The 23,581-nt window shown below is 40.3% G+C and overlaps 1 protein-coding gene across 2 annotated transcripts in view; it reads right to left on the reverse strand.

Annotated features, from left to right (window-relative positions):
* Positions 1-23,581, reverse strand: part of MDGA2 (MAM domain containing glycosylphosphatidylinositol anchor 2) — a 544,404-nt gene that overhangs the window by 21,967 nt on the left and 498,856 nt on the right. For both annotated transcript variants that reach the window (XM_056546350.1, XM_056546349.1), the window contains exons 11-12: positions 3,899-4,076; positions 3,674-3,694 (exon numbers count right to left, since the gene is read on the reverse strand). In XM_056546350.1, the coding sequence (XP_056402325.1) occupies positions 3,674-3,694; positions 3,899-4,076 (199 nt within the window). The remainder of the gene's footprint in view (positions 1-3,673; positions 3,695-3,898; positions 4,077-23,581) is intronic.

The raw sequence follows: 23,581 nt of genomic DNA on the forward strand, positions 1-23,581 counted from the left end.
GAACAGCAAAATTGCGACACGCAGTGTCGCAATTTTGCTGTTCCATAGCATTCGAGGGGGAAGGAAGAACTTGTGTCCAGTTACAGAAGATGGTTCCATTAGAAGTCAATGGGGTCGTCTCCCCTGGATGAAGATCATGGCTTCACCTGGCTATAAAAGGGGCTTCACCTTCTATATCTAGAGGGGGTCTGAGTAGTTGGGGGGGGGGGGGGGGAGTACGTGTTTCTAGTTACAGGAGACAGCTCCAGTAGAAGTCAATGGGGTCGTGTCCCCTGGACGTAGATTGTGGCCTGTCGAGAAGTAAAAGGGGCTTCACCTGGGTATATCTAGAGGGGGTCTGAGAACTCCTTGCAACATGTTTGGGAAACTTGGAAGTTTCCCCGTCATTAGCAAAATTTTTGACAGAGATTTGTCAAAAGTATTGATCAGTTAAGTTCAGGACTCCACCAATGAGCCAGGAAAAGACCGCGACGGCGCTCTTCACTCCTGTCTCGGTGCAATCTCTGACTCACTTCTGGAAATTGCCCTTATTGACTTCCAATGGGGCCGTCTGCTGAAATTGAACAGAGAACTTAGCAACCCGGGGAGTGAAGAGCACAGCTGCGCGCTTCTCCTGGCTCATTCTGTTGATCAGTGGAATACCTAGACATTGACCAATCATGTCAAAAGGGGTTTTCTGGGACTTTTTTTCTGAACTTGGTTCAAAGCCTCTTAGCGTAAGCAGTGCGTATATGTATGCCCTGTGTATAGTTGAATGTGCTAAGCCCACCCCAACCCGGATTCAATCCGAACTTAAGCGGGTTCACAGTTCACCAGACTTTCAAACATTGCCAGGTTTTGCTATGCTGTGCTCACAGCTGACAGCTCCGAGTACAGCTCAGACCAGCAAGGAAGGAGTTAATTAGCAATGGTCAGCACTAGGTATACATTTTACAGCCATTTATTTAGCCGTACAATGTATACAGTGAAGAGAGTGATACTTACCATCTCGCTGCTGCTCTGGGCCTCTTCTTCTGTAGCCCTGCCCCCTTCATGACATTATCGCTAGAGGCCGGGGCTACACAAGAAGAGTCCCAGACCAGCGGTGAGATGGTAAGTATCACTCTCAACACCATATTCATTATACAGCCATATAGATGGCTGTATAATGTATATCCCCCATGAGGAGTTAACTAGCGTCGCTAAGCAGTGTTATTTATTTCATACTTGTTAGTACTCTGTCCGTATCAGGAACTGTCCAAATGAGGAGAGGTTTGCTATGGGGATATTCTCTTGCTCTGGACAGTTCCTGAAATGGACAGAGGTGTCAGCAGAGAGCACTGTGGTCAGACTGGAAAGAACTACAGAAAGAAATACAACTTCCTGTGGAGCATACAGCAGCTGAGAAGTACTGGAAGGATTAAGATTTCTTAGTAGAAGTGATTTACAAATCTGTTTAACTTTCTGGCACCAGTTTATTAAAAAAAAAAAAAAAAAAAAAAGGCGTAAATGAAAAAAATGAAATAAAATAAAAAAAAATTCGGCGACAGCTAAAAGGGCTTAGACAAGTTTACAAAAGGAAACAAAAGTAACGAAAGCAAGGTGAACTTTATGTGGAAGGAGGCAGAGTGATTCCCCCCCCCCCTCCCCTCAAAGTGAGGATATTCATAAAGTAGCGACAAAGGTCAATCGGTGAACTTTTGTTCTCGCGCTAAAAGCTCCGGACAGTAAATGCCGCTATATCCTTTGTAGAATGAAATCCACAAATTCTCAACTAGAACTTCAGATGTGAGAACTGCTTTCACTTCATTTTCTGTACTGTGTTAAATAAACACATTTTTGGCGTGGTTCATACAGTGCAGCACTATTAAATGTAGAGGTTCTTGTGTATGTCTTGTGCTTACCTGTTTTAGCGGATGTGGCAGGCATGCGGTTTCAGCCATATTGATTTCTAGTTCAGAACAGAAGTGATCTCTCATGCTGCCTACATTTCCTATAAATCTTTAGGCTTTGCAGAGAGGGGGGGTGGAGTCTTATCACTTAAATTCAATGAGACAAACCTAATCAACTGACTAGACCCGTGGTCTCCAACCTGCGGACCTCCAGATGTTGCAAAACTACAACTCCCAGCATGCCCGGACAGCCGTTGGCTGTCTGGGCATGCTGGGAGTTGTAGTTTTGCAACATCTGGAGGTCTGCAGGTTGGAGACCACTGGACTAGACCATAGCAACCAGACGCCTAAATAACTAAGACTCAAAAGTGGGTTGGTGTCAGTTCACACTACATGTGGTCTTGATGCATTTTGTTATTTAAACTGTATTGTTTTAGAGAAATATTACCCTGAGGCGAAAGTGTTTTGACCTATAATCCCAATTGAGGTGTTCTATGAAGATTTGTGTTCACACATATTTTAACTGTATTGTTTACAAACACAAAAATGCAACAAGTGAATATAGCCGCAGGCATAGTGTATAACTACTATGTATTCTTATCTCACAGAGGTAACAGTAGCAGTATACAGATAGAGCTGAAGGGGAGGTGTATAAGTACTATATATCCTGATCCCATAGAGATATCAGCAGCAGTATACAGATAGGGCTGGAGGGGAGGTGTATAACTACTGTATACCCTGATCACATATAGATAACAGCAGTATACAATTAGATCTGAGAGGGGAGGTGTATAAGTACTATATATCCTGATCCCATAGAGATAGCAGCAGCAGTATACAGATAGAGTTGTAGGAAAGACGTATGTATAAGTACTATATATCCTGATCCGATAGAAATAGCAGCAGCAGTATACAGATAGAGCTGGAGCCGAGGTGTATAAGTACTATATATCCTGATCCCAAAGAGATAGCAGCCGCAGTGTACAGCTAGAGCTGTAGGAAAGACGTATAAGTACTACATATCCTGATGCCATAGAGATATCAGCAGCAGTATACAGATAGAGCTGGTGGGAAGGTGTGTAACTACTATATACCCTGATTACATATAGATAACAGCAATATACAATTAGATCTGAGAGGGGAGGTGAATAACTACTATATATCCTGATCCCATAGAGATGGCAGCAGCGGTATACAGATATAGCTGCAGGGGAGGTGTACAACTACTATATACTCTGATCCCATATAGATAACAGCAGTATACAATTAAATCTGAGAGGGGAGGTGTATAACTACCATATGTTCTGATCCCATAGAGATAGCTTCAGCAGTATACAGATAGAGCTGGAGGGAAGGAGTATAAATACTATATATTATGATCTCATAGAGATAGCAGCAGTATTTAGATGGAGCTGGAGGGGAGGTGTATTACCACTATATATCCTGATGTCATAAAGATAGCAGCAGCAGTATACAGATAGAGCTGGAGGGAGTTGTTTCTCTTCTTTATATCCTGACTTTGTATAGCAGCAGCAGTATACAGATAGAGCTGGAGGGGAGGTATATAACTACTATATACCCTGATCCCACAAAGATAATAGCAGCAGTGTAAAGCTGTTGGCTGCCCCGGGCATGGTGGGAGTTGTAGTTTTGTAACAGCTGGAGGCACCCTGGTTGGGAGACACTGCTTTACAGAATCTATGCACAGGTCTCAGGCATGAAGTGAAAGTTCTACCCAGAATACAGTTCTGTCCTGAGACACGATGGGAGTGATACAGTGACGTATACCTCTGGATACTTACGTAAGTGCGGATTAATTGGAGCTGAAAAAGAACGGAAAAATATAGATTACCATAAGGCCCAAATATTTAGGATTTATTATTATTAATTATATACATTGTATGTACAACTTCAGGTCACATGTTCAAAACAAAATTGAAAAATTGAACATTGCCTTTATGATATTTACAGTATAGCGACAAATCCCCCCTTGCGTTATTATTATTGTTTAAAAAAAAAACACTTACCACTGTACTTGATAATACGAATGGCGGAGTCCCCCTCTCCGAATCTGTTGATGGGGGTGAGCCGGATTTCGTAGGGTTCTGGCTTGACAAGTTTTGTCAGGTTATTGGTGATTAACTCGCCTTTTTTAATGGGTCCATCTACCGAAATCTCCGTCTCCCACCAGCGCTGTTGACCTGCCTGTAATAGACAAGAAGAAAAAAACACTTTATATACTAATAATAATGTAATATATGTATATTCTCTGTACTGTGTGCCGCTCTACTCTTCTAACTCTTTTATCGATGATTCAAAACTACAACTCCCAGCATGCCCGGACAGCCAACGGCTGTCCGGGCATGCTGGAAGTTGTAGTTTTCAAACAGCTGGAGGGCCACAGTTTGGAGACCACTTATTTCCACCAATAGGAAAATAAAAAATAAAAAAGCTACGGCAGCTGAAACGCATAAAAATGCTTAAAAAAAAGGGTAAAATCATTATAATAACCAAAAGTCAATAAAGGTTCGCTGAAGAATACAAAAAAAACAACAACAACTGCTTCTTCTTGAACTTGTAGTTCTCGCTGACTAAGGTGTAGTATAGATTGGTCTGAACTTAACTGGACAGACTGACTGACTGAGACGTGATCTAGGGAAACGTGACTTGATTAAAGACAGATGAGAAAATTAGAGACTGAAGGGATGACTACCACCGACCTAGACCTTCACACATGGGGTTCCGGGGTAAGGGCTTTCCGGCCAGGGTGTACCTGTTTCGACCGGAGTTGCCTGAGGCTTTCACTCACGTGATCTGTATAATACTTGTCTTGTATGAATTTGACTGAATAGACTTGACTGAAAAAGAACCTGGTCAGTGGAAATCTGTATGCGGGTGGTCAGTCAGTCAGAAAAATGTAGACAAAGAAACAGAGTGGGAATCTGTCCCCATTAGAGGTATAGGGATGGATCACTATAGAGATGCTTCCTCTAGCTCTGACTGAGCTCAATTAACTCACTCACTCCACTGACTAACTCCTCCCCATCTAGCCAGACCTGGGTGGAGAGAGGCAGGAGGCCCTAATTGGCCAAAGTGCTTACGTGGTTCCCCCTGCTTCCTCTTTCAAAGACACATTTGTATGACTTTACATGTGAAATTTACAAATGCATTTAGCAAGGAAAATCACATTAGAATACATTATACAACAGATGACATTTAACCCTGGAGCTGTGGGCCGGAGCAGACACTGAACAGTAACATCTACCCGACAGGGCAGGAAGACAGGTATGCTCTGCACCGGGACACCACAGATGCTGGATGTTCCAGACCTTACAAGCCTGGTAACTGATTGCACAGAGGCAAAGCACCCTCATTTTTCATCTTTTCATTGTAGCAATATAGCATTTCATGTTTTATCTGTATCTAGATAGACAGATATGAGATAGATTGATATATATGAGATAGATAGATATGAGATAGATAAATAAATATGAGATATATAAATGAATAGATAGATATTAGATAGATAGATAGATAGATAGATACTAGATAGATATGAGATAGATATATATGATATAGATAGATAGATGATTGATAGATAGATAGATAGATAGATAGATAGATAGATAAATATGAGATAGATATGAGATAGATAGATATATAGATAGATAGATAGACATGAGATAGATAGATAGATAGATAGATAGATAGATATGAGATAGATAGATAGATATGGTATAGATATATAGATAGATATGAGATAGATATGGGATAGATAGATAGATGATAGATATGAGATAGATAGATATGGGATAGATAGATGATAGATATGAGATAGATATGGGATAGATAGATATGAGATAGATAGATATGAGATAGATAGATAGATAGATAGATAGATAGATATGAGATAGATAGATAGATATGGGATAGATAGATATGAGATAGATAGATATTAGATAGATAGATAGATAGATATGAGATAGATAGATAGATAGATAGATAGATATGAGATAGATAGATAGATAGATATGAGATAGATAGAAAGATATGAGATAGATAGATAGGTATGAGATAGATAGATATGAGATAGATAGATAGATATGGGATAGATAGATATGAGATAGATAGATATTAGATAGATAGATAGATAGATATGAGATAGAAAGATAGATATGAGATAGATAGATAGATATGAGATAGATAGAAAGATATGAGATAGATAGATAGATATGAGATAGATAGATAGATAGATATGGGATAGACAGATAAATATATATGAGATAGATAAAACATAGATAGATAAATGAATAGATAGATAGATATTAAATAGATACAATCTATAGGCCACTATTCCTCATCCTTCAGTCATCCAGTGTTTTTCTGCCTTGTTTTCTTCCTTTATGTCCTGTAGACTGGGAAAGGATTTTGCTATTTATACGAAGGGATTGAAAACAGAAAAACCATCTGTATTTTAATTAATCCCATTAGGGCCCCAGCAGGTTTACAATGATAATAATTTACTGCGGGATATAAATAGCGTCCGTGTTACTGAAAACACAAACCCCGTTATGGAGGAATGACTCATATTCGCACATCACCGCTGACCAACAGGATATTGGCGTACATATTCATTTCTGTTTTATCGAAAATGCAAAACTACAACTCCCAGCATGCCTGGACAGCCAGCAGCTGCCCGGGCATGCTGGGAGTTGTGGTTTTGCAACAGCTGGAGGACCACAGTTTGAAGAAAAAAAAAAACAGCTATGGCTGCTGCAACGCATAAAAAAAGAGTAAAATCATTATAATAACCAAAAGTCAACAAAAAGGGGAAATTTATCAAAACTTATGCAGAGGAAAAGTTGACCAGTTGCCCATAGCAACCAATCAGATCGCTACTTCCATTTTTTAGAGGCCTCTTTAAAGGGGTATTCCGGCTTTAGACATTTTATCCCCTATCTAAAGGATAGGGGATAAGACGTCTGATCGCGGGGGGCCCGCTGCTGGGGACCCCCGCGATCTCCCTGCAGCACCCGCATTATGTGCGGAGCTGCGTCTCCAGACTCAGAAACCGGAAGTTATCGGGACTAGAGACGCAACGTAATGCCAAGGCTAGAGAGAGAGTGTGTATATATTGTGACAGTGTGGGAAGGAAAGGGTGTATTTCCCTAGCTAACCCTGGAGAAACCTCCACCTGTGGCCTAATTAATGAGGTAGCAGAAAGGGAAAGTGTGTTTAAAAGGAAGTCAGACAGTGTAGTCGGGGCTCCTCCCAGAAGATAGCAAGGTAGCTGTAGGGGGGAGGCAGAGGTCCTGGTGAGGAACACACAGCCCGAGCTGTGAGTGGCCCCAAGTGTGATGTGGACGAGACACACAGCAAGAGGTTGCAAACACTGTGTGTGAACAGTGAATAGTTTAACTGGCCGGGAAAAGCCCACCAATTGATAGTCAGGGCATGCTGGATTGTTTAGTAAGTGACTAGACGGTCTAGGGTTTTGTTTGTTCCTGTCTTATGTTTTTATATATCCTGCAACCTGTCTAATAAAACTAATTGAAAAGACAGAAACAAGTGGCACTGCTAGCAAACACAGGGTCTAATTGTAAAGGACACACATCGGAGGTTTACATCAGATAGGTACTTGTACAAAGGGTCCCATCGGCGGTGCTAGGTGAAACAGGTAATAGTCAATAATAGAACATACAAAGAACAAAATCCCACCTGCACTCACCGCAAGGGTACCGCAACTCCGGCCTCACTCGAACAGTGCCTCCAATCAACGATCGGGCATATCAGATGTGGAGCGCTCAGAAAAGGCGACTGCCGGCGGTTTCACGCAATCACTATGCGCTTCATCCGGCCTCCTTGGAGGCCGGATGAAGCGCATAGTGATTGCGTGAAACCACCGGCAGTCGCCTTTTCTGATGTGGAGCACATCTGATATGCCCCGATCGTTGATTGGAGGCACTGTTCGAGTGAGGCCGGCGTTGCGGTACCCTTGCGGTGAGTGCAGGTGGGATTTTGTTCTTTGTATGTTCTGTCTAATAAAACTGGCAAGGGGCCGGTTGTTGTTTGCCTGCTGATTGAAGTGGAAACGTGTCCTGTGGCGGTGTCAAGGACGATCCCAGAGATATCCCCAGGGAGAAATCCTTATAATATATATATATATATATATATATATATATATCTATAAAGGGGGTCCAACCCGGGCCTAGCAAGGTGTACCTAATGAAGTGGCCAGAGTGTGTACATTCCTCTAATAACCAATGTGCTAATAGTTATCCTTGACTGGATTGATTTGTCTTCTTTTGCTCGGATGCATATTTCTCCATACACCACGTAAAGCAGCTAACAGGGGAAATGAAAGGCTATGGAGAAATTGATTTCATATATAATTTACAGCCCAGAACCTTGTCACTTAATTCAAGTAAATGAAGTTTGTCTATAATTTATGGGCGCTGTGTGCTATGTATTTCTTGCTTGACATTAATCACTGTATATGAAAACAGAATTTGTGGAATATGAATATATAATGTGGATATTCAGTGTTCAGGTAGAAAGTGACAACTGGATGGTGCCTGAATATAACATCCTAATAAGGCCGGGTTCACACCACGTTTTTGTAATACAGTTCCCGTATACGTTATCAATGTGAAAACCGCACGGAACCGTATTGAAAACCGTATGCGTTGACTCTCCATTGAAAACCGTATGCGTTGACTCTCCATTGAAAACCGTATGCGTTGACTCTCTATTGAAAACCGTATGCGTTGACTCTCCATTGAAAACCGTATGCGTTGACTCTCTATTGAAAACCGTATGCGTTGACTCTCCATTGAAAACCGTATGCGTTGACTCTCCATTGAAAACCGTATGCGTTGACACTCCATTGAAAACCATATGCCAAACGATGCTTCCGTTTGCATCCGTTTTGTCCCTTGTACGGTTTTGTCCACTTTTTTTCCTGTACCCAAAACCGTAGCCTACCACGGTTTTTGATCAGGGTGAAAAATCATATTAAACCATATAAGTATTATTTTTTAACATGGGAGTCAATAGGAATCATATGTGTGTACGGTTCCATCCGGTTTGCACCATATGGTTTTTTACTTTAACATTCCAAGAGAAAAAAACTGTGCAATCAAACAAGTGAAACTTTATTCATAATGGAGTGAAAAGTTAAAAACTTACTTTTTTTTTCTAAAAAAAAAACGGATGCAACCGGACATAATTTTTCAAACCATATACGTTTTTTAACCATATACGGGTTCAAATTTGGACACACGTTTTGATAGTTTAGTCAGGTTTTGAGGAATCAGTATTGTAAAAATATGGTGTGAATGCAGCCTAATAGACCGTTCCATCAAAACCCAGTCGGGTGCCAGCTCCTTCTACTCACTGCCTATAGCCAGCAAGTCACTGTCTTTGGTGAGATCAACACCGTCCAAATCTGTTTGGTTACTTTGAGGTCTAACCCCAACCATTCCTTTACTGCTCTTCATACTTTTAGTCTTATTTACTCTCTTCTTATTATACCAAAGTAGAGATCATTAGGTCCCTTTAGGGCCTTGAAGAATAAGGAGCCCAGGCCTGTTTGATTCCATCCCCTTGCTATTGGTTGAGGAAAACTTGTGGAAGAACCCCCCCCCCCCCTCAACAAAATCATGTGGAATTAAACCAAGACCCATTGCCCTGGATGATGACACCCAACACCATGGATGGCAACCAAACTCCATAATGGTGATTTATATTTAAAGGGGTAGTACAGTGGAAAATATATATATATTTTAAATCAACTGGTGGCTGAAAGTTAAACAGATTTGTAAATTACTTTTATTTTAAAAAATCTTAATCCTTCCGGTACTTATCAGCTGCTGTGTGTTCCAGAGGAAGTTACATAGTTACATAGTTACATAGTAAGTAAGGTCGAAAAAAGACATATGTCCATCAAGTTCAACCAGGGAATTGAAGGGTAGGGGTGTGGCGCGATATTGGGGAAGGGATGGGATTTTATATTTCTTCATAAGCATTAATGTTATTTTGTTCCAGGAATGTATCTAATCCTGTTTTAAAGCTGTAAATTTTTCCTGCTGTGACCAGTTCCTGAGGTAGACTGTTCCATAAGTTCACAGTTCTCATGGTAAAGAAGGCGTGTCGCCCCTTGAGACTAAACTTTTTCTTCTCCAGACGGAGGGAGTGCCCCCTCGTCCTTTGGGGGGGATTAACCTGGAACAGTTTTTCTCCATATTTTTTGTATGGGCCATTTATATACTTATATACATTTATCATATCCCCCCTTAAACGTCTCTTCTCAAGACTAAACAATTGTAACTCCTTTAATCGCTCCTCATAGTTCTTTTCTTTTTTAATTTATTTTCTGTCTGAACACAGTGCTCTCTGCTGACACCTCTGTCCATTTCAGGAACTGTTCAACTGATTCAGGAACATGTTGGCTAATATAGTTATTGACCTTTGTCGCGGGGGTCCTGCCGCTGGGGACCCCTGCAATCTTGGCTGCAGCACCCCAGACATCTGGTGCACGGAGCGAACTTCGCTCCATGCCGGATGACTGGCGATGCGGGGCAGAGGCTTGTGATGTCACGGCCATGCCCCCTCATTGCAAGTCTATGGAAGTCTATATTCTTGCATTGATGGGGCGGTGCTGTGACGTCAAGAGCTGGGCATGACCATGATGTCACAAGCCTCCGGCGCTGCATCCAACGCTCTAAACAAATGCCGGGTGTAGCAGGGAGATCCCCACGATCAGACATCTTCTCCCCTATCCTTTGGATAGGGGTGAAGATGTCTAGAGGTGGAGTACCCCTTTAAGAAAATGGTGTGCAAAAAACAGCAATTTACTAAAATAAAAAAATGACCACAGTGCTCGCTGCTGCCACATCTGTCCATGTCAGGAACTGTCCAGAGCAGGAGAGGTTTGTTATGGGGATTTGCTTCTTCTCTGGACCGTTCCTAAAATGGACAGAGGTGTCAGCAGAGAGCACTGTGGTCAGACAGAAAGGAAATTCAAAAAGAAAAAAAACTTTCTGTGGAGCATACAGCAGCTGATAAGTACTGGAAGGGTTAAGATTTTTTAATAGAAGTAATTTACAAATCTGTTTAACTTACTGGCACCAGTTGATTAAAAAAAAAAAAAAAAAAAAAGTGTTCCAGTGGAGTACCCCTTTAAGGCCAGAAGTCAAAACAGGAGCAACAATACAAAGGGCAAGGCAGGACAAAATCTAGAGGAGAGCAGGGTCAATCTCAAGGCAGACAATAGGGTATATCAGGCTAGAGACAGTGGTTGTAGAGACTGATACTCAGGCAATGAGTGACAGACCTGGCTGGTTAAAATAATAGGCCAGAATGACATTTTTAGAAGCAGCCCAGAAGATATCAATCTTTTGAGCACAGCAACAGGTTGTGAAAGAAAACACTACAGTGATCCCTCAACTTACAATGGCCTCAACATACAATAGTTTCAACATACAATGGTCTTTTCTGAACCATTCTAAGTTGAAACCAAACTCAACATACAATGTTACGGACAGTCCAGATCTGTGAAACGTGATGTCTGGTAGCGCCCCCTACAGTACAGGGAGGTATTACATGTTCTGTACTCTTTACCTGTATTACTGAAGTGTATGCACTGACTGGTGTCTGGTATCGCCCCCTACAGTACAGGGAGGTATTACATGTTCTGTACTCTTTACCTGTATTACTGAAGTGTATGCACTGACTGGTGTCTGGTATCGCCCCCTACAGTACAGGGAGGTATTACATGTTCTGTACTCTTTACCTGTATTACTGAAGTGTATGCACTGACTGGTGTCTGGTAGCGCCCCCTACAGTACAGGGAGGTATTACATGTTCTGTACTCTTTACCTGTATTACTGAAGTGTATGCACTGACTGGTGTCTGGTATCGCCCCCTACAGTACAGGGAGGTATTACATGTTCTGTACTCTTTACCTGTATTACTGAAGTGTATGCACTGACTGGTGTCTGGTATCGCCCCCTACAGTACAGGGAGGTATTACATGTTCTGTACTCTTTACCTGTATTACTGAAGTGTATGCACTGACTGGTGTCTGGTAGCGCCCCCTACAGTACAGGGAGGTACTACATATTCTGTACTCTTTACCTGAATTACTGAAGTGTATGCACTGACTGGTGTCTGGTAGCGCCCCCTACAGTACAGGGAGGTATTACATGTTCTGTACTCTTAACCTGTATCAGGGTTACCTCCTTTGGAGACCAGGTGAGGGCGACTCGATTTTTTTAAGACATTGCGTGTTCTGTAACAGGACCCCGAAGAAGCTCCTGTCCTCTACATAGACCAGTGTTTCACAAGCAGGGAGCCTCCAGCTGTTGCAAAACTACAACTCCCAGCATGCCCGGACAGCCTTTGGCTGTCCGGGCATGCTGGGAGTTGTAGTTTTGCAACAGCTGGAGGCTCCCTGCTTGGGAAACACTAACATAGACAGTGATTTACAGCTCCCAGCAGATCTTTCTTACCTTTATATGTAAGGATTTGCTTTATCTATATAAGTTATCTACTTATTTTTCTTTAATCTTCAAATTTTTTCCTATTTTTGGATGACATTTTGGTGCTTTTAGAACCAATTACCAGGTTTCCATAGAGTTCTGGTCTCAACCTACAATGGTCTCAACATACAATGGTCGTCCTAGAACCAATTAATATTGTAACTTGAGGGACCACTGTACTTCGGTGTAGCTGTGCAGCAAGGACAGATGGGCAACAAAATACACATCTTGGACTTTTCTCTTTTGGAAGTGCCCATATATCAGAAGTTATATAGTTACATAGGCTCTCCCTATTATGATAACACGTGACATGTTTCCAGGTTTTACCACTAATTTCTATTCCTTCATGTAACAGAATTTACAACTTACAACGTATTGACTAATCTGTGTATATGAAGCTGATTATTACATTATCATGTGCAAACAATACCATTTAAATCCCTCCATATTATGATGTTAGAACAATTCCCGATCTCTATAGACAGTCACATCCCACTAGGCAATCAATTATCAATACTACAGTACTACAGTGTTGCAGAAATAACAATCTTTATGGATAGAATCGCTGTGTAATTTAAAGGGGCAATCACTTAAAGCTGAAAGGATCCCTCATGAGAGTCAGCGAGATTTGAAAAATGACCAGCAAGTAGGAAAAATCCAATGATCGGCACGCGGAACGCTCAATTTGCCGGTGAAAACCATAAATCATTATCGGCATCTCATTAAAAATGAGACATCAGCCCAATGGGGGACGTTCATTATGAACTGAAACGTGAAGGTTGAAAACAAGAGTCTCTTCCGCGAAATCACAAGGATAACACAAGGATAGAGACGTACAGTGTGAACTGGATGTTTGAAAGGCCAAGATTTACAAAAATCTAATACAAAGGGATGTGTTGAGTAACATTTCTGGATATCTTCATGATGAATGAGGTTCTTCATTGGTCTACCTAAATTATTAGTTTTGTAATAATGATAGTAAACAAGAGGGCTCTAGAAAATGGGTGCGCCAAGGTGCCACTTTTTGCTGTAAAATGGGAAATGGGAAGTGGGTCTACATCAGAGATGCTTCTGGTAAGTAACATGACCTAGAGGTTATATGACTGGACTGAAAGGGGTGTAAGAAAAGAAGTGTAGAAGAAGAGTATGTTTCTTTTGCTAGTGACTGATGTAAAGGGAGGTTATTAGGGGACCAAAAAGAGGGGACAAGCAGTCTGTGAGGAAGAAAGAGGCCACAAGGAGTCTGTGGGATGGGGGAGGCATTAGGAAACATGAGAGAGACTGGAGTGGAATGAGCAGCAGTCTATGTGATAGAGGGGTGGAATGGGGAGCAGTCTGTAGGATAGAGGGGAGGAATGGGGAGCAGTCTGTGAGATAGAGTGGTGGAATGGGGAGCAGTCTGTGGGATAGAGGGGAGGAATGGGGAGCAGTCTGTGAGATAGAGGGGTGGAATGGGGAGCAGTCTGTGGGATAGAGGGGTGGAATGGGGAGCAGTCTGTGGGACAGAGGGGTGGAATGGGGAGCAGTCTGTGGGACAGAGGGGTGGAATGGGGAGAAGTCTGCAGCAGAAAGGGGTGGCAAGGTAAGCAGTCTGTGGGATAAAGGAGTGGCATGGTAAGAAGTTTGTGGGAGAGAGTGGTGGCATAGGGAACAGTCTATGGGATAGAGGGGTGGCATTTGGAGCAGTCTGTGGAATAGAGGAATGGAATAGGGAGCAGTCTGCAGGAGAGAGGGGAGACATGTGGAGCAGTCTGTGGGATAGAGGGGTAGAATGAGGAGCAGTCTGTGGAATAGAGGAGGGGAATGGGGAGCAGTCTGTGGAATAGAGAGGTGGAATGGGGAGCAGTCTGTGAGATAGAGGAGTGGAATGGGGAGCAGTCTGCAGGAGAGAGGGGTGGAATGAGGAGCAGTCTGTGGAATAGAGGAGGGGAATGGGGAGCAGTCTGTGGAATAGAGGGGTGGAATGGGGAGCAGTCTGCAGGAGAGAGGGGTGGCATGAGGAGCAGTCTGTGGAATAGAGGAGAGGAATGGGAAGCAGTCTGTGGAATAGAGGGGTGGAATGGGGAGCAGTCTGTGGAATAGAGAGGTGGAATGGGGAGAAGTCTGCAGGAGAGAGGGGTGGCATGAGGAGCAGTCTGTGGGAGAGAGCAATGGCATGGGGAACAATATTTGTGGTAGTGGCATAGGGGAGCAGTTTAAAAAACACACATTAAGTCACAAGATTAGAAGCATCTTAAAATGTCCACTTATTTTGTCAAAAAGCTACCCTTCATACTTAGGAACGATTACGGAACACTAAGGGTCACTGAACATAGATCTATCTGTGAGGCTAGGGTTAGGCTACAGGGGCGAGGGGCCAACAATATCTCTGTAGTAAACGCTGCGGTCACCAAGACAAGAGAACACCTGTAAGTCACTAGATGTAACTGCTCTGCACGGAGATCGTGGAGGATCCCAGTGGTGTTCCCCCCAGCGATCAGACAGCTTATCGCCTATTCTTTGGATAGGCGATAAGATGTCTTAGGCCAGATAACCTCTTTAAAAGGCTAACATAACAAAGTCCTGGTTGTCAAAGTGGGCCATGATAATGGGGTATGCAGCAGAGGGAGAGAAAACTCTCCTAAAGGTGGTGTTCTCAGTGCCGCTCTCCTCTGGATGATCTGGTGCTGTTTAGGCAAATGACCGGCAAGAAGTGGACTTATTGTAAAAAAATAAAAAGCATTTATTGGAGGCATGCAAGTGAATCGACGCGTTTCGAGGGTCGGGACCCCCTCTTCGTCAGGATCCCTGATTGGGAGTTGGATGTGATGTTCCTTTTATATTCATCCGAGCTCGCGAAAATCATGTTTAAGTATGACATAACATGAAATATATGTAGTAAAAACATCATACAAAAATAAATTTAAAAAAAAAGCATACAAATATTCAAAAAAATCTCTTATAATTCTTGTTGTGCTTTGAGGTCTCTTTTGTAGTGACAAAAATTTATATTTCTAAAAATCTGTGTGTTCTGAGTTGTAATTATCATGGCGGCAGCTTGTCAGAGTGTTCTGTTAGCGCAGCCTGTTTTTTTTGTTTAAAAAAACTGATGATAACGGGATAGGGGTGCAGTTTAAAAGGTTTGCTACGGTGCCAGCTTTCTTTTTAATTTTGTAATATGCCAATAGCTGTTGGGCCTCAAAAAAAAAAAAAATATATATATATATATAAATAAAAATAAAAAATGAAAATTTGATTATATGAAATCAGTCCAAATTCTAAAAAAACAGAAAATAATAGGCCTAATATTCAAAAACCAATGATTTAAAAGACCAGTTAGAATTTTCAAAAAAACATTTTTATAAAAAATATATATATTTTTTTTACAATTTTTTTTTGTTCTTTCTACATCCTCTCAGTAAACTTTTTCTCTGCCATGTTTTTTTTTTTTGTCCTAGTCACTTTTATTTAAGCTTCTTAACCAACACACTTTAGCTAATAGACTGAGAGATTTATCACCGCACTCTTAAGACTAAAATTTAGTCCCGCGGAAATCAAGCCAACAATGTTAGTGGCTCGGGGGGACGTGAGACAATTTCAAATGACTGGTTGCCACAGGTATCATCGTGATTTATACCATCTATAAAACCTGCGCTTAAAAAATAAATAAACCCTTTCAAGAGCAATATCCCATTGCTCCCGGTAGTGAAAATTATCGAAAAACTGATCTGCAAACAATGCAGTATAATAAAGTTTTGGTGTACAAAAGCAAAGAGAGAGCAACATTTTAAAAAAATATATATTAAAAAAAAATACCGTAATAAGTGAAAAAAAAAAAAAAGCTATAGATAATGTCCTGACTTGATACTGCCAACTTCGAAATTAGTTTCAAGTTTGAGAAAGTGGGCATGTGTGCGCTGCCAGCGAGAGCGGATAGAAGAGGAGATAAGAATGCAAAGAATGCTTAGAAAAAGGTGAAATAGAAAGAAATGCGCTTTCTTTCCGTTAATGAAAAAATTCACAAAGTTCTACAGGAATCCAGACACTTTCCTATTTGCCTTCTAAGCCATTTTATTTCTACAATCCATTATTATTTTCTTTTCTTTTTTTGAATACTGAGCATAGAAAAAAAGAAAATGATAATATTTTCATAGATGAACTGACGGATCGGCTCCGGATAAACTATTCCCTTTCAATTATCCCCTGCTGACTCTACATAGTTTTTTATATTTTTTTTTATTAAACTATTGAAACATGTGATATAATTGAAAGAAATGCTTCAGGAAAAAAACTTATAGGCAAGAGGGCAGAGCAAACTTTAAGGATCAAGTTTTTAAAGCGTATCTGTCACAGAAAAAAATGCTTCTATATGTTCCTCACTAGGTCATGAAGATGCTTTACATGTCTTTCTATGTGTCTAGCTTCTGAATTTGGCTCACAAATCCCTCTGTTCTGCTGCTCACTCATTCTGACATCCACTTCTTAGGAAAAGGCGTGTCCCAGGTAAGCACTGAGCCCACCCTCACTTACCATGCATTCACTTCATCCCTGAGTCTGCTGTGCCGGGTCTCTACATCCAATCACTGCAGGCTGCTCTGTCACCCCCTTCTCTCTGTTTTCATGCTGCAGTTTGATAGGACAGAAGTGAGCACAGAGGAATGCTAGTCCCGCCCTCACTTACTGGATTATGTGTTAGCCTGTGCTTCAGCTGGAACAAAGATGATGCTGCAGGATTATGTTCTGGATGTTATAGGGACCCCTAGTGGTCTTTTCTATAAGACATGATTTCTATAAAAAAGGATATACATTTTTTTAAATTAATTATATTAGAAATGTTAAAGTTTTGCACTCCATATTCTCCATAGTAGTGGGGGAGATAAAGTACAGAACTCTTGTATTTGCGGGGTTCCCATAGACAATGCATGGAGCGTGTGCCGACTCCACAATCCATGCAGCGGGGAGATGCATTCTGGATCGAGAGGGTCCCCTGTTCTGTAGTTAAGGGGAAAAACATATAAAAAACAGAGCCCTATTACAGTGTTCTTTTTAAACCTAAAAAGCCGATAATCCAGAACACGGGGGGATATTTATCAAAGTTGTCTATGTCCCACATCAATATAGACCAAACTACAGAGGGTTAGTCTGGTCTATTGTGCACCTAATTTATCAAATGGCGCACAGCTCTTGATAAATTCTGTGCACAGACTGCATGATCCATGCTTTAGTCTATATTTAAACCTGCTCCAACATGGTCTGACATTTCGGCGTACTTTCAGCCTATGCGACTTGTCGCTGAAAAGTCGCTTTTGATAAATTCAGCACCAATGCATTTTTCAATGCATTTCAGTCTAAAATAGACTAGAATGCATCATGTTCTAAAAATCCTCTAGAGCAAAAGTCGCAGAAAAGTCGCACATATTTAGACTGCGACATTCTGTGCGACAAATTTAGACAAGAAAAACCAGTCTAAATCCTTTGATAAATCTCCCCCAGTGTTTCCCAACCGGAGTGCCTCCAGATGTTTCCAAAATACAACATTTGGAGTCACCCTGGTTGGGAAACACTGATCTAGAAAGCCTTAATTTGTACTCAAAGTAAGGAGTTGTCTATTCAAATCCATTATATTGTATGTGTAGCTACTAACCCTAAAGAAAAGGCAATGGAGATAAAAAAGGAAAATGTAGAGTGTTAGAACGATCTTTTGAGAAGATCCTTGAACATGTCAAGCTGAACCTTCAGTCTGAAGCTCACATGACCAGACTGAAGCATTTCCTAATTCTGGATACATTGCCGAATACCTATTCATTGAAATAGACAATTATGCTGGAAAGGGTTGAAAAAGGGAAAGAGGAAGAGACAAGACAATGACAAGATGGATGGATACACCTATAGAAATCATGAATGCATTGAGGATCTTAAAGATCAAAACAGAAGGCAATGTTCAAGAGGCATACCAGAGTAAAAGCGAATAACCTTAGAGAAGATGGATGAATGTAATCACAGGCATCATGAATGCATCAATGAGAAGCCCAAAGACCCAAATAGAAGAAAGGACATTCGAATAAGCTCCAGAGAAAAAGAGGAAATCAATAACCAACAAAAAGATAGATGAATACAACCCAAAAATCATGACTATGTTAACTTGAATACTCAAACAGAAGACAGGACATTTGAGAGGAACTCAAACATTGTGGAGAAAAGCAATAACCATGAAGGGTGAATATTGTCCAAAAGTGTTATTTCTTGAAAAGCCAAGCAAACGGTAGGTCATTCAAATAGTATTCAAAAATTGTGGAGAAACACAATAACCAAGAAGGAATATGATCCATATTATTTCTTTAAGACCCAAGCAAATTACAGGTCATTAGAGATTAGTGCGCTGCTTTTATCCTGGGCTGTTCCTTGGAGGGATCCGTCTGAGGTCATTAGAGGGCAATTCAAAAATTGAGGAAAAAGATGAAATTGATATCCAACAACAAAAGAATGAATTAAATCCAAAAATAATGACTATGTTTACTTGAAGTCTCCAGCCATAGACAGAAAATTTGTGAGGAAAATTAAGAGAAAGGTGAGGTCAATAACCACCAATAATATAGAGAAGACAGGAAATTTGTGAGGATCTCAAGAGCAAAATATTGTGACATCATAATTATGTTATTGCTTGTAGAGTCAAGCAAATGGTAGGTCAATCAAGGGGAATTCAAGAATTAAGAAGAAAGAGGAAATGATATCCAACAACAAGAGGAGTAATACGAACTAAATATAATGACTATTTTAGCCTGAAGATCCAAATTGAAGACAGGACATTTGGGAAAAAGCCTTAATATGGTTAAAAAAAACTGGAAATATGTGAGGAACTCAAGAGTTGAGTAAATAAAAGTGAAGTCAAAAAACCAAAAACAAGATGGATGAATACAACCCAAAAATCATGACTATTTTACTTGAATACTTAAACAGAATAAGGACATTTGAGAGGTGCTCAAACATTGTGAAGGAAAACAATAACCAGGACTGAAGATAGTCCAAATCAAGATTGTGTTAATCCTTGAATTCCTGAGCAAATTACAGGTCATTCAAGGGGAATTTAAGAGTTTAGGATAAAGAGGAATTGGATATCAAACAGCAAAAGGAAGAGTGCAATCATAATTTTTGGACTATATATTCATCCTTAATGGTTATTGTTTTACTCCACAATGTTTGAGTTCCTCACAAATCTCCTGTCTTCTGCTTGAGACTTCAGGCTAATATAGTCATTATTTTTGGCTTACAATCATCCTCTTGTTGTTGGATAGCAATTTTATCTTTCTACTTGTTGTTGGATAGCAATTTTATCTTTCTACTTGTTGTTAGATAGCAATTTTATCTTTGGACTATTTTCATTCTTGGTTCCTCTCAAATGTCCTCATTTTGTCTTAGACTGCATTCACATCTTGTTTTTTGCAATACCGTTCCCGTATCCGGTTTCATTGAAAAAAACATATCCAACCGTATTGCAAACCGTATATATAGACATTTCATTGTAAACCGTATGCCAACCGTAGCATCAGGTTGTGTACGTTTTGCATCATTTATGGGTTTAGCCGTTTTTTTTACCCGTACACAAAACCATAGTCTACTACGGTTTTGTGTCCTGGTGAAAAACCGGATACAACCCGTATACGGTTATTTTAAAATGGAGTTCTATGGTAACTGTATTGAACCGTATGTGCGTACGGTTACATCCGGTTTGCACATTACGGTTTTTCATTCATTTATTTATTTATTTATTTTTGGGAAATTCAATAAAAAAAAAGGAAGAATTTTATTTAAAATGTTGACAAATAGAGATGAGTGAATTTACAGTAAATTCGATTCGTCACAAACTTCTCGGCTCGACAGTTGATGACTTATCCTGCATAAATTAGTTCAGCTTTCAGGTGCTCCCGTGGGCTGGAAAAGATGGATACAGTCCTAGGAGACTCTTTCCTAGGACAGTATCCACCTTTTCCAGCCCACCTGAGCACCTGAAAGTTGAACTAATTTATGCAGGATGTGACATCAACTGCCGAGCCGAGAAGTTCGTGACATATCGAATTTACTGTAATTTCGCACATCTCTATTGACAAACATAAAACCGCATAGTTTTTTTTCATTGAAAACGTATTAAAACGTATGCAAACGGACATGTGTTTTCAAACCGTATTCGGTTTAAAAACGTGAGGAGGCATATACGGTTGCATACGTTTCGGTCCGGTTTGGAGACATACGTTTTTTGAACAGAAACGGGATACGGGACCCGTATTGCAAAAACGAGGTGTGAATGCAGCCTTATTATTTAAGTATACTTAATTTTGGGTTATATTTATCCATTTTGTTTTTGGTTATTGACTGTTTTTACTCAGATCTACAATTCCTTACATATTTACTGTCTTTGTTTTGAAACCATATTAAGAGTTTTCCCCAAATGCCCTGCCTTCTGTTTGGTTCTTCAAGATAACACAGTCATTATTTTTGGATTATGTTACTGCTTGAAGACCCATGAAAATGGTAGGTCATTCGAGGGGAATTCAAGAGTTGAGGAGACTGAGGAAATTGGTATCCAACAATAACTGGTTAATTGTAATCCAAATATAATGACAATGTTAGCTTAAAGACCTTAATAAAAGACAGGATATAAAAAAAAAAACTCTTAATATGGTTAAAAATAAAAAAGACAGGAAATATGAGGAACTCATGAGTTGAGTAAAAAAAATAAAAATAAATAAAAAGGAAGTCAACCAAAACACAAAAAACGGTTGAATACAATTCAATAATAAATTGAATACTTAAAATAAGGACATTAGAGAGGAACCCAAACATTCTGAAGGAAAACAATAACCATGGATGAATATAGTTTAAACTGTGATTATTTTTTTGCTTGAAAACCCAAACAGGTCATCCAATGGAATCTGAGTTGAGCAGAAAGAGGAAATTGATATCATAAAAACAAAAGGAAGAATGCAATCCAAAAATAAGGATTATGTTAGATTGAAGTTACAAACAGAAGAGAGGACATTGGTGATAAACTCAAGAGAAAGGTTAGGTCAATAATCAACAACACGATGGATAAATACGACCAAAAAATCGCGACTATATGTTAACTGAAAGACCTAAACAGAAGTGCGGATATTTGAGAGAAACTCAAGAGTTGAGTAGAAAAACTGGAAATTGATGATAACCAACAACATGGAAGATCATGACTTTATCAGCTTAAATACCCAAGAAGAAGACAGGACATTCATTAACTCTTAATACGGTTTCCAGTTGTTTTGTTGGTGCCTCATTATAATCATCTTCATCGTCACCAATGTTCATGATAACAATAACGGAAAAGAGAGTCATATGAGATAAGTATACAGTAGAATCTCCCTTAGTGGACACCTCCCAATAGGGGACACTCCCAATAGCAGATGCGGACACACCTAATAGGGGACAAAGCACTCCCAATAGGGGACAAAACACTTCCATTAGGGGACAAAACATTCCCATTAGGAGACAAAACACTCCCAATAGGGGACAACCAAGCTTATGTGCCAGAGTCGTGAAGAAAACTGTGATCACATCCCCCCCCCCCTGTACCATAAATTCCCCCTTTATGCCCCTGTGCCACTTCATAAAGAGGGAGGGGGGAGGTGATTAATTCAAGCAGAGGGTAATAAGGGGGGAATTAAATGGCACAGGGGGATCAAGGGGAAATGATGTGGCATAGGGGTAAGGGGGGATGAAATGATACAGGGGAGGGATAAGGGGGGGTTAAACGACACTGGGAGCTTATCCTGTAATATTGCTTTTGATCATGTTTTATAGGTTTTATATACTCTGGAGTGAGTACAGAACAATATTCGGTCATTTAGAAAGAATTTTGAGCCTTTTTCCCAATAGAGGATGTCTCTCAATAGTGGACACTTTTTAATTCCCCGTGAGTGTCCACTATTGGGAGATTCTACTGTAATATGTATTGCTAACCCGTTATCAAATTCAGTTTTAGAAGGTGGAAAATGTAATAATTCCTCCCTAAAATGTCCTCTTAGGACAGAAGCCACCTAAAACCAATAACTTTTATTTAGCAGCTTATTGTTGTGTTAGATGTAAACTGAATTGCAGTACTATGTCGGCTTTTTAATAGAGTGGTATGTAAATACTTTATCTTAGTAGGGAACTTTATGGCAGTATTATGGGGGCTTAAATTATAGGGTAAAACTGTCTTAAAATGGCAAGTGGGAGGGGAACCCTCTGCTTGTTGCCCTAGTGCCTAATTTTCTTTATGTTATGTTATTATTACTATTATTATTCCTTGGCTTGTTTTTCTTGCTAGGTAAGGAAGGAGGGGGGCTTTATGTACTTACATCTGACAAGTGCCCAGTGTGTCCGTACATGTTTTTCTGCTTTCTCCAAAGCGTCAGCCATAATTCTATTTTCCAGCGCGGTAATGAAATGTTTCTACGTAATGTCACCTTAGATATTCTGTCATTACATTACTGAAGACATTCAAAGGGAAATGCGCAGCTCCTAAAAGCTTTCTGTTTGTTGGGTATTTAGTCTATCCTCGCAGACCTGTACACGTTAATGCTTTAATTTTCTCTGTAGAAAATACTTACCGTGAGGCTTTTACTTTACAAAACACTGACAGGAGGAGGAATGTTTAGTTTGCCTATTCGCCTTTTACATAATAGCCACTTGCAGTATTATAGAAGGTTAATGCAGTCGCTAATACTGTGAATGGTACTGGGAGCGTTTATGCACTTTGGAACAAAAGAACTATAGGTACACGAGGCAAGAAAAAGCTCTATGTTCAAAAAGTCGAACAAAGGTTTAATGGTCGAAAAAGATCTGGTGGGTGTAGAATGCATAAGATCAACAAATACAGAATGAAAAGCTCGTGCATATACTATAGTGTAGAGAAGGTCAGGTGGCTATTAACATGGCTGGTTACACCTTATGGCAGCTAATGTATACTTCAAGGTCGGAACACTTACTCTATTGACAAAGAATAGGGTATAGGTATAGGGAAGGCCATAGCTAGGGCACGACACGTATAAAGAAGACATGAACAACACTCCCACATGGTTAATGTAAATATATTACTATTTAGTCATATCCAAAGTGGAGTAGCTTAGATAAGGCAGCAGATTCTACGTATCTACACTATCACCTGATACAGAATATTTAACA

Source organism: Hyla sarda, chromosome 11, assembly GCF_029499605.1.
Source record: "Hyla sarda isolate aHylSar1 chromosome 11, aHylSar1.hap1, whole genome shotgun sequence".
NCBI classification, from domain to species: domain Eukaryota; kingdom Metazoa; phylum Chordata; class Amphibia; order Anura; family Hylidae; genus Hyla; species Hyla sarda.